Genomic DNA, 12,117 nt, shown 5'->3' with positions numbered 1-12,117 from the left:
AAATTTAGAGAAATGTGTAACCACCAGACAAATGTTACTATGGAAAGGCACTTATTTTATACAAGGGATCAAAAGCCTGGTGAAACTTTTGCAGCATATATAGCTGACTTGAGAAACAATGATAAAACATGCAGATTTGGTAATTTAAAGGACGAGTTGATAAGAGACAGACTTGTGTGTGATATTAAAAATGATGCAGTGAGAAAGATTTTGCTTTGTGATAGTAATTTAACTTTGAATAAGGCCACTGAGATTTGTCAGATATATGAGCTCACAGAAAAGCACACACATATGGTCACAAATGAGAACAGCTCTAGAAGGCACAGTGATAAAGCTCATGTTAGTAGTATTCAGCACATAGTGAAAAGAAACAGGCCCAAGCACATGGCAACAACTGTAGCCCCTGCAGAACGCACTGGTAAACCCGAGAGCTTTCCGGCAAATTCCAGAGTTCGCATAGTCTCAGTGAAGTATAAGTGAGTCAACAAACTCAAAGCATGGGCCCCCACCCAGTTTCATTGCCAACTGTCATATTTGTGGTGGAAATCATGAATATAAAAGGGAAAAATGTTTACCTTTTTGTCAACAGTGCCACGAATGCAATAAGTGGAATAATTTTGAGAGGTTTTGTAAATCAGAAGGCCCACATTCTTTTATTAAAAGGGAACATTTTAACAAACGAGTTGATCAATTAGAAAGCTGCAACCCTGCTCTTTATGTTGATGGTGTGTCAGTGCTTCATGAAACAGTTAATGCAGTTGATTTAAGGACAAAGAATGAAGTATTTTGCACTGTTTGGATAAATGGAAAACCCACAGAGCTAAAAGTTGACACAGGTTCCAAGTGTAATGTTATGTCAGCAGAAACATTTGCTAGTGTGTATCAGGCTGAAAGGCTCGATTTGGCAAGGTGTATGAATTTTGTTGCTTACGGAAGTTAAGAAATTCAAACTGAAGGCTCAGTAGTGCTTTCATGTTACTCTGCTGGAAGAAGCTACTACTAATTTTGTGGTCGAGTCACGTCCAGTCATTATTAGGGCTCCGAGACAGCTAGAAAATGGGACTGCTTTAATTTAATAAAGATCTCCACCAAGTCAGCTTAAAAGACCACTACTCTAATTTCATCCAGTATATTTTTTCTACTTAATTTAATTTTTATTTATTTTTAATTTTATTTTACATTTGTTGACCGGGCTAGTCTGACTTGGATATATGTCCATTTTCAATAGAAGCCCGGGGACATAAGCTCCGAGGAAGCAAATTCTAATCACATTATACAAAGATTAATTTGTATGTTGAACATTGCAGGTAAAGAAACGGGGAATAATCACAGAAGTCGTTTGTTCATAGCATAGTGCTAAATCTACAAATACAGTTAATACAATACAAATGTAGTTGCAATACAACATGTAAAAAGCAGCTGAGTTAGACAATATATTAGTAAATAAGTTGACATAAAGAAGGAAAACAAAAAGTAGGAGCTGTAATAATCAGTATAAGAGTTAAAAACTAGTTTCCTTAAAGAAATTAAGAGGATGTAAGTAAAAAAATCTAGAAAGGTCTAGGTCACTTGTTATTAAGAAAAGAAACAAGAATACTGAGAAGAAGGGAGTAGGTAGATCCAAGTAAGAGAGGTAGTAGATCAGTCAGATTTAGTACAGGGGCACAACCAGTGTGTTCTGAGAAAAAGTTTGTTTTTAAAGAGTGATATAGAGGGAACAGAGGAAGGTTTGCTAGGAAGAAGGTTCCAGGATTTTCCAACAACATTAGAGAAAAGAGAGTCTCCAGCCCTTGTTGTTTGACTTACAGATATTTACAAGAAGTCTATGTAATGAACGTAAGGTCTTTAGATTGTTGTAGGGGATAATGAGGGTAGATAGTATAGGGGTATTGGTAGGATGGTAAAGGGTTTTGTGGGCAATGGTAAGTTGGTGGAATTTAAGCTGATTTTGTAATTCAAGCCCCATCCTAGTTGCTTTAGGTTAATACAGTGGTGGGTTCTGAAAGGGTTACCTATAGCAAATCTGGCTATGCTATTGTAGGCATTTTCCATTTTATTAAGGTTGTTTTTAGAGAGATTAGTGTATATGGGTGAGGCATAGAGGACAGTAGAAATTAGGTGAGTGTGAGCAATAATTATTCTTGCTGCAGGAGAGAGAAAGGGTTTGATCCTTATGCTGATCTTTTTGAAGACAAACTATGGAAGCTTCCTGTTGTGAAGTTAGATCCAGAGGTCAGTCCAGTTATCAGGCTGGCACAAAAAGTTCCAAAAGCCATACAGGCCAGAGTCAAAGCTGAGCTAGATAAAATGGGGCAACAAGGTGTAATTTGTCCAGTTACAGAACCAACTGAATGGGTATCTTCCATGGTGGTAACTCGTAAGAAAAGCCCAGATGACAGAATATGTATTGATCCACGACATTTGAACAAAGCACTAGAAAGACCTTGTCATCCAATGCGCACAGTCAAAGTCACAGCTTTGATGCCAAATTCCACTGTTTTTTTCTCTCTCAGATGCAGAGAGTTCATTTTGGCAAATTCAGCTTGACAAAAAATTGCTCACTACTTTCACTACTCCGTTTGGCAAGTACAGATTTTTGAGAATGCCATTTGGGTTAAATTCTGCAAGTGAAGTCTTTCAATGTGCAATGGAGCAACTTTTTTCTTGGTATCCTTGTGCTGTTATAGTAAACAACATACTAGTAGGAGGTAATAGTGAAGCTGAGCATGACAAAACCTCCAAAAAGGTCTGGAAAGGGCACATCAAGTGAATCTCGTGCTCAGTCCACAGAAATGCAAATTCAGGCTACAAGAGGTTACTTATGTTGGTCATTTATTTACCAGTTCAGGCTTACAGACCAGACCCTTTAAAGCAAACAGCCATTTTTGAGATACCAGCTCCAGACAATGTTCAAGCCCTGCAACATTTTCTTGGCATTAACTATATAGGCAAGTTCATTCCAGACTTGAGCTAACTTTCAGCACCGCTTAGAAAGCTGACACGTAAAGATGTAGCATGGTCTTGGTTAGAGCAACACCAAAGAGCATTTGATGTCCTGAAACAGAGACTTGCCAGTCCACCAACTGTCAGATATGTGCACAAGTCAGTTACACTTTCCTGTGATGCTTTGAAATTTGGTCTTGGTGCACTCCTTCTACAGAAAGTTCAGCCTATTGCATATGCATTGCGAACTCTTACCCAAACTGAGGTCCTGTATGCCCTGATCGAGAAAGAGCTTTTGGCAGTTGTGTTTGCATGTTCGAAATTCCATGATTGTGTTTGGTAGAACTGTCCAGATCAAAACAGACCATCAACCTCTAGTCACTATCTTTAGAAAGCCTATGTATTCAGCTCCAGCCAGACTGCAACATATGATGCTGAGATTGAAAAAGTATAATTTCACTCTTGTCTAGAAGAAAGACTATCTTTATCTTGCTGATGCATTCTCCAGATCACCCAGAAACACCACTGAGCAGCTTGAGAATGAGAACCTTGATTTTGAAGTAATTGAAGTGAGAAATTTTTCTTCTACACATCTTGAGCTGAGATATCACACAGCCACAGATCCAGTTTTACAAAGGTTCAACCTCTTTATCAATCAAGGATGGCCGTAAAAAGCAGTCTAGTTTACCTCAAGAAGTGCAGCCTTATTTTCCATACAGAGATGAGATTTTGTCAATGGTATCATTATGAAAGGTCCGAAAGTAATTGTTCCAAAGTCCTTACAGCAAGAGTATATTACTGTCTTGCATCATGGTCACCCAGGAACCGACTCTACCAAAAGAAAGGCGAGAGGGCTAATATTTTGGCTTTCTATGTCACAAGACATTGAGAGAGCACTTGTATCTTATGTGTTTAATGATACAAAGCCACATCAACAGAAGGAACCACTTCATCTAAACCAGATTCCTGAACTACCTTGGTCGAAAGTAGCCACCATTATTTTCGAGTGGAATGGTCAACATTATTTGGCATTAGTAGACTCTTACTCCAGTTAATTTGGGATTGACCTACTCCCTAACTTTGCATCCAGTACTGTCATTACTAAGATGAAGCGTCATTTCGTAGTACATGGTAGTCAGCACAAAGTTATTTCTGACAATGGCAAACAGTTTACAAGCCAACAGTTCAAAAGGTTTGCTGAAGAATGTGACTTGTCATAAGTAGCCCTGAATATCTGCAGTCAAATGGTTTGGCAGAACATGCAGTTCAAAGTACAAAACAGTTACTACAGAAATCAAAATGGGACAATAGTGATGTTTTCTTGAATCTCACAAACATTCCTTGTGATAAACACCTTGGTTCACCTGCTCCGACACTTCTGTCAAGACAAACCAGAACCACATTACCAATCAGGCAATTGTTGGTTCCATGTATTAAGACCAACAGGTCAGTGAAAACCAATCTTTTTTAGAAGCATTTAACACAGAAGTCCAACTTTAAGACCAGCAAACTGCTCAATCCATTACGAGAAGGAGCAGTGGTAAGGATGCAGACGTCCAGAGGTTATGATCAGGTTTGTGTCATGAAGAGTATTTGCTCAGAGACGAGATGGTACATTGTGGAATCACAAGGAGCAGACTTTAGGCAGAATTGAAAACATTTGAGACTAGTGTCTGAGCCAATACCACAGCACATAGCCTGTGAGAAAGACTGTTTATCTCAGAGTGAGTTGTCAGGTGTTCCAATTTTAGAGCAAGTTCCATAGAATATTCCCATTCTTCTGATGAATCCAGAATTCCTGATACGAGTTGTGCACAGGAGACTCTCCCTGTTGCTAGATTTAGTCCAGATTATGTTACAAGATTTGTTCGTATCTCCAGATCATGTAGCAGATACACGGCAACTTGGACATGAACACTGTGTTTGTTTCTAATGTTGCAATGCATTTCTAACTCTGATATTGTTTTTTCAAATGGGCAGTCTTTTTAAGAGGAAGGATGTAGATCAGTGTGTGTATATGTACCTTTAAGAAGCTATCCAAGGGCTTGCACTAGTGTAAAAATACTGAGCACGTGCAAGTATAACTGCCATTTAATAGTAAGTAAGGTGTGACGCTGCTATCCTTCCTGATATGTTTTTATGTATTAAAGCATCTAAACAAAATACCCCACCTGCTTGTCATCTATGTTGGAGAGGGACAAGCAACAATGAACAACTAAAATAACTATTTACAATGGTGTCTACTATGAAACAAAGCTTTTTAAACAGAAAAAGAATTGCGATGAGTAGTTAATTATTAAAGTCTTAAGTTCTTTGAATTTCAACCATATATTGCATGAAGAGGTGATTCTAGATGTTCTTCTCTTGAACGTGATAAGTTCAAGATGTTAAACTTTAGTTGCCAAGTGTACGGATTGCTTCATAGTAGGATTAGTCTGATTCTTTCAGTTCTTGGTGGCGACTTTCCTTGCTAATGTTGATACTCCATAAAAGAGGTATTTTATTTTCGTGGCAAGTGGGAATAGTTTATTAAATAAAATAAGAGATTTTATCACCATAAATGCATCATCATTAAAACAGATTGAGAGAATTCATATTATCCCAATATGTTTTTAAGTTTTATACAATCCTAAAACACATGCTGCCAGTCAGCTTTAACATTTAGTTTACATCCCCAGCATCCTATGTCTTTATTAAACATCAATTCAACTTTATGGGGTGTGATAAAGATTCTAAGTAAGAACTTCCAAGAGAATATCCTCCACCTTAGTGATGAAGTAGTTTGTTTTGAAGATTGGAGTATTAGGTTTTTATCATCTTCACTTGTGGAGTTAAGTCTAAAATAATTCCAGTAGCTTTCTCTGTGACATACTGTTGATTTCTTAAGTACCCTATATATTTTAGATAGAAGTCCCTTTCCAGTTATATTCTGGTTCATAAGAATGAGTAAATCAATTCATATGGGTAAATAATTTCTAATTGGTTGCATTAGATTAATCTTATGTTTAAGCATTTGTCTACAGTTTTGAATTTCTAACAACATGTCTTTGCTTAACTCAAACTTAATGATACGGTCAACATTTTGTAACTTCCGGGGGATCAAAGTGGCTGCAGTCCTATGAACACAGTTACTCCTTGACTGCTACAAGGTTTTCAAAGAATCTAAACTGGTACAGAGCTCATTTAAACAAGAGAAATGTTATAATCCCACTGCTATAATCTGCCTTCTAGATACCTTAAAACTGGAAAAAGCAAATCTTATTTAAAAAGAGGAAGATTAATCAGGATTGGGCCTAAGATTCCTGCTTGACAGCAACCATGAGGTGTGACTTTTACCATATTTTACATAAGGAAAAGAAAAGTCTAAAGATGTCAATCAAAGCTGACAATATGAACGTTGAAACCACTAAAATTAAATTTTCAGTAGTGGTGTCACCTGAAAAAGATGTTTTATCCAAAAGACCCCAAACTGGGAAACAACAAGATAAGAGTAAAACAGCAAACAAAAGTAAATTAGAACAGCTTACAAGTCTCAAGGATTTAAAAAGGGCCTTGCAGCCAATACAGATCGCTATGCAAAAGTTCTCTGATCAGCTCCAGACATTTGGGGACTCTATTAAGCAAATCGCTAACAGAATGGAAAAAATGAAACAAGAATCCTAGAAAATAAAATCAAACTAGACCATCTGCAGAAGGGATCTGAATCTAATTCTGAATGTGGTAGCGTTGTCGCCTCACAGCAAAACGTTGTCCCGTTCGATTCTCAGCTAGGGCGTCTTCTGTGTGGAGGCATGCGTGAATGGCCGTGCCTTCATTGAAGGTTGTGCATCAGGGCTGGTAACTCGGCACGTAAAAATCCACTACTAAACATTAGCGGACCGGAGTTCCGCTGTGGTGACCCCTAACCAGGATAAGCCGAAAGACACAACAACATAGAGGAGATGCAACAAAAAAATCACTGACCTTGAAGCTAGAGCCAGATGAAACAACATAATTATTAGAGAAATCCCTGAACGGATTGAACAGCCCAACGTTATGGAAACAATACAGATCTTTGCCTCCCTAGTTGAAAACACAACCAAAGGAAAACAGTCATTGAAAGAGCACACCGAGCAATCCACTTTTCACAAAATACAGAAAAACCTAGACATAAACACTCATTTGCTTGGTGTAAACCTTATAAACTGTAAAGTATAGCAGATCTTGTATTCATTTGGTTTTGTTCTGTTTATAAGGGTGTATATAGTATTATAATAAATCCAGTTATTTTTTATAGTTCTTATAGAGAAGTGAATCCTTGTTTCCTTCCATTCACCTATATCTCCAGTAACTGAATTGATAAACTTTGTCATAGAGAAAGAATTTTGTTATTAAAACAATTAACGTCAGTATACTAACGCTAAGATTCATTTGTCTTGTAGTTTTTCTTCTTCTCATTGGATTTCCAGGTATTTGCTTCTGCTTGTCTCTTCAAAGTACTATTGGTCTAGTCCATATCGTCAGTTTGGTCTAGAATTTTTTTTTGTTTGTTTTTAAAAATGACAATGCAGAGTGTAGGTCTTCAAAGTATCTTAATTTAATCTGGAAGGAATATTTTGAACCTGGCAGGAAAGAGCGAATGCACCTTAAACTGTCTTTTCTTAAGTTCTTTTATAAGAGGCAAAAAAAATGTCCTTTTGGTCATCACAACATTGGAATAGTCATTATCAAATCTTATTAGTTTGTCATCCAGTTTAATAGGAGATTTGGAACAGGCAGTTTTAAGTATTAGCATCTTGTCTTGAGATGAGGGGAATTTAACAATAACTGATCTTGGTGAAGAGTTAGTTTTTGATGAAGTAGAAACTAGAGACCTGTGTACTACTTCCATACCATACAACATAGCTTTAGATAAATTGAGTCTTGGTGAGCCAGACAGTAAGAAAGTAAACCATATTTTCCCCTTCTATTGTTTCAGACAGTCCAAAAGTATGAATGGTATTTCTCCTGGATCTGTTCTCCAAGTCAGCAGTTTTGTTTAGTAATAAGGTGTTCTGTCACAGTAGAAATTCACTGTTGTTTTCATCTTCAGATACTCTGCCTTCTGTGTCATTAAGGGCATCTTTCATTCCAGAGTTTTCTGTTTTAAAATCTTGTGTGTCTGTTCTATCGGTTTGGTGCATTTTTCATTAAAGCTGTCAAGTTTGTTATCCATTAAGTCCATTTTTAAAGAAAGTTCCTGTATGTTAGAAAGAATAGATTGGAATTTTCTTTAAAGGCAAGTCCTTAGAGATTGTCTTTGACTCATTTCACAGCTACTGGTATAGGCCTTTCAACTGAATAATTTGACAGGAAAAAAATTCAAATATTTAGAATTTTTTAGATATCTTTTATAATATCAGGTAACTGATTTTGTTCAGAAAATTGATTTAGGATATTATAAAAATAAAATTTTCTGTCAGAAGTAGAAATAAAGTAGCACAGCAAGAAAACTTCTGCTAGCCTGTCAGCATGACATTTGGATCCATTGTCAGCACTCATTCCAGTGGTCTTGGATATTCTTGCTTCAGTTTTTCACTGTGGAGCCCGTTATTCCACCACAAAGTTGCAACTAGTTGTAATTTCAAACTTGCATATCTGCAAACATCACTCATCCTTGGCCTCTTTCAAATTATGCAAAGCCTTTATTAAGAGTACCTTCTTCCTTAGACCTCCTATTAAGCATCCCACCCCTCTTTGGATCTTATCGCAGTTTTACAGACTTTTATTCAGCCCCCATTTGAACCATCATCCAAAGTGGGCTTAAAATTCTAATCCTGGAAAACCATTATTTCAGCCAGATGAGCATCTGAACTCCAGGCCCTGTCTTCTCGAACACCATACCTGATTTTTCATTAACACAGAGTTTCCTTGTAAACCAGTCCCTCCTTTTCACCAAAGGTTGCTTCAGAAGCAGTTCTTAACCAAACTATTAATTTGCCTGTTTTCTTTCCCAGTTTCACTAACTAAGGGGAATACATACTGCACTTGTTGGACGTACATAGGCAGCTCAGATTCTGTCTTCATTGAACAAAATCCCTCAGAAACTATGACCAGCTTTTCATTTCATTTTCAAAGACAAAATTGGGAAAGCCAGCATCAAAAGTAACTTTAGCCAGATAGCTCTCTGATTCTGTATCTTATGTATGCAGTGAGAAAGGAGTGACTCTGCCATGGCCTCCAAGGGCACATTCCACAAGATCTATTAACAGTTCTTCCGCATTTTTATCTAGAGCTTCATTAGATGTCTTTACTGCTACCACTTGATCCATTGTCCATACATTTATAGCTCATTACAAACTGGATAACTTCTCCAGGGACAGAGCATCATTTGGCTCAGCCGTTCTCTAGAATATCCTCCCATAAATGACCATCTTGGGTTTCAAGCAGCTGGGGACTGTCCCATGAGCCAAGGAACTGATGGAAAAGACAACATCAGATACAAAGGTTACATACTCGCCATAACAATGCATCTCTGTTGTCTGTTTCCATCCTTCCTCAACTTTCCACCCTGCATTCCTTCTTTCATATCACGGAAAATATCTGTATACTGTCCTGGTATGACCTGTGAGGTTTACCCAATATATCCTTTTCCCCATACCTCAGCTCCAGATCTGACTAGCTATTTACATGTTTCTGCATCACTTACTGCATTATTTTGTTTTTGTCTTTATATGGGGTATTATGTGGTAAGGCCCTAGTATTACAGGTGTGACGGCAAACTCGATCTGAGGTAATGTAGGGCTTAGAGGGGATTATGGGTAAAGAGAGGAGCTTGAGTTATGAAGCTTAACTTTTGAAGAAGCATCCAAAGTCAGATCAGAGGTCATATACGAAACCCATGAGTTGAGGAAGGATGGAAACCGACAGCACAGATGTGTTGTTTTGGTTAGTTCATAACTTTTGTAATTCTTACTCATGATATTTGTTTGGACCAGCATTGAATAAAAAAAACTTTAAAATACACATAGGAGTATCTAAACTACCCATGGTTTCTTGAGGGCTTAGCGGAAAGAGCTCCAGATTAATACTCTTATTTTTTCTGCAATTACTATTGTGCAGTCTTGGCCAATTAGTGGGTTTTGAAATACTGCATGAAAAAGGAAAATTGAAGACTGACTGAATTTCTTTTTTTAGTCATTGTTTTTGTTGAAGCTGTCATTGGAATAAAAGGTGGAAAAATAAAAAGCTTTAAAATGCACCTCGGAGCATACTAAAAAAAAGTATGGCTTCTGGGGGCCTAGCATTCCCCAGACCACCAACTTAATGCACTTATTTTCTACACGGTTATTGTGCAGCCTTGGCCAGTTAGTGTATTGAAAGGATGCATGGAAAAGCAGAATTGAAGATTAAGAATGAATGAATTCCTTTAGTCATTTTTGTTCAGACCATCACTGCATCAAAAGGTTGGGGGGAAAACACTCTAAAATGCACCTCAGAGCATCTAGAAAACCATGGCTTTTAAGGATCTAGTAGCACCCAGACCCCTGGCATTATTCAGTTATTTTCCCCACATTTATTACAGCACAGCCTTGGCCATTCGGGCTGTGTTGAAGTGGCTTCAGTAAAAGCTGAAAAATAAGACAAAGTATGCAAGCAAAAAAGAAGGAAAGAAGTAAGCAAAATAGTACAGAGGGGACAGCATTGGGGAATAAGAAAATGGAGTCAGCAGTGAGGTACTCATTGCCTAGGACGCCATTTCTGCTAAGGCCAGCCCTAAATTTGTGCATACATTATTGATTGATAGCAATAAGTGGATAAGTGAATTGTGCATATGCTTATCTATTCTATTCATTACCTAAAATAATTATTTTAGTTTTCCACACATAAGTTTTACTATGTAAAGTTGTTTTCACTTCTGTGAGTTGTTCTGAGTTTGAATATGCGTTTCATGTGTGTGTGCGCGCGCATGTATGTTACAGTTGCTGTGCAAACCTAGTTGATTTGATTGGGGGATCATTGTTTGGATGTAGAAAATGTGATTTTTCTTTGCAGGAGTGACATAGTTATTGATGGTGTTTTGCTTGCAATAACATTCAGTTTATCTGTCTGCACTGAAACAGTAATTGAATTATCATGTGGTGGTGATCAAGTTATTTTCCTACTTTGATCTTCAGTTGTTCAACCTGCACTTATCTTTAATGTTTTCCCTTTACACTGACCACATGATGGTTTATGCACCTGTTGATCATTTTAATGTGGCCCCACTAGACCCTGCTAAGCATATGTGACCCTTGAACTAAAAAGGTTGGACATCCCTGCTTTAGAACATTTTAAAATGCTATAAAACTAGTAATGTTCACCTGGCACGTCTTAATTTATTTTTATAAGTTTTAGAAAGTAATCTACTAGGCAGAGAAAGAGGGATTGCAATGCAGCATAGACGTTGCGTAGTATTTGTTTAATTTTTATTTAAAGTGTACTCCTTATTCAGCTATCAGGTTTTCTCATACATCTGAAATTGTTATTTAAAAAAATGAAACTTTTCGTCAGGTCCTGGTAATGAAGCATGCATTATATAAATGTTTTTAGCTGGGTCTGCTGTCTTGCAAGAGAAATGGATTCACTACTGGAGAGTTGAGTTTCTTTTTGAGAACACTTAGCAAGTAGCTGCAATCATAGTCCAGGTCATAATAATAAATGGAGAGTTTTAACTGGCCTAGTGTATTAGCAGTTAATAAAACGATGTCTGTCTTGGATCATAACCAAATTATTCATAGCAAGTACATGGCTAGCTGTCCTTGTAGCATAGTTAAATTACCTTGAAAAGTATTTTATTACTTTGATGAATTCTTAGCAGTCGACGTTCAGATAGTTGGTAATGTGTGAAATTCTCGATCTTTTGTAGCCAAAAGTGTGAAATACATGATCGCTGTCATCACCGTATTTAATTGTTTGTTAGTTTATGAACTGCTCAGTAATGCTTCAAAACTTTAGGTCCATGTTTTCTTTCTGTATGTCTTTACTGTTTATATTTGTTCTGCAGTTCCCACAAATTCATCGAGAGAGGTTGAAATATGTGAGACATACATCTGCTTCACCATCACGTACAAAATGACTCCACTTAACCGACTTCTGGCATATTATGTCATGGAGAATGGAGAAGGAGTAACAGACAGTATACAAATCCCTGTACAAGTAACTTTTGAAAACCAG

General features: G+C 37.3%; 1 protein-coding gene across 1 annotated transcript in view; it reads left to right on the top strand.

Annotated features, from left to right (window-relative positions):
• CPAMD8 (C3 and PZP like alpha-2-macroglobulin domain containing 8) overlaps nt 1-12,117 on the top strand; it is a 7,231,600-nt gene that overhangs the window by 1,836,279 nt on the left and 5,383,204 nt on the right. Inside the window, exon 12 of the mRNA XM_044054766.1 lies at nt 11,948-12,117. Within this exon, the coding sequence (XP_043910701.1) occupies nt 11,948-12,117 (170 nt within the window). The remainder of the gene's footprint in view (nt 1-11,947) is intronic.

Source organism: Protopterus annectens, chromosome 13.part0 (assembly GCF_019279795.1).
Source record: "Protopterus annectens isolate FY-2018-M chromosome 13.part0, PAN1.0, whole genome shotgun sequence".
Lineage (NCBI taxonomy): Eukaryota > Metazoa > Chordata > Ceratodontiformes > Protopteridae > Protopterus > Protopterus annectens.
Note: the sequence above shows the minus strand (reverse complement) of the source record. Positions and strands in the feature narration are given on the sequence as shown.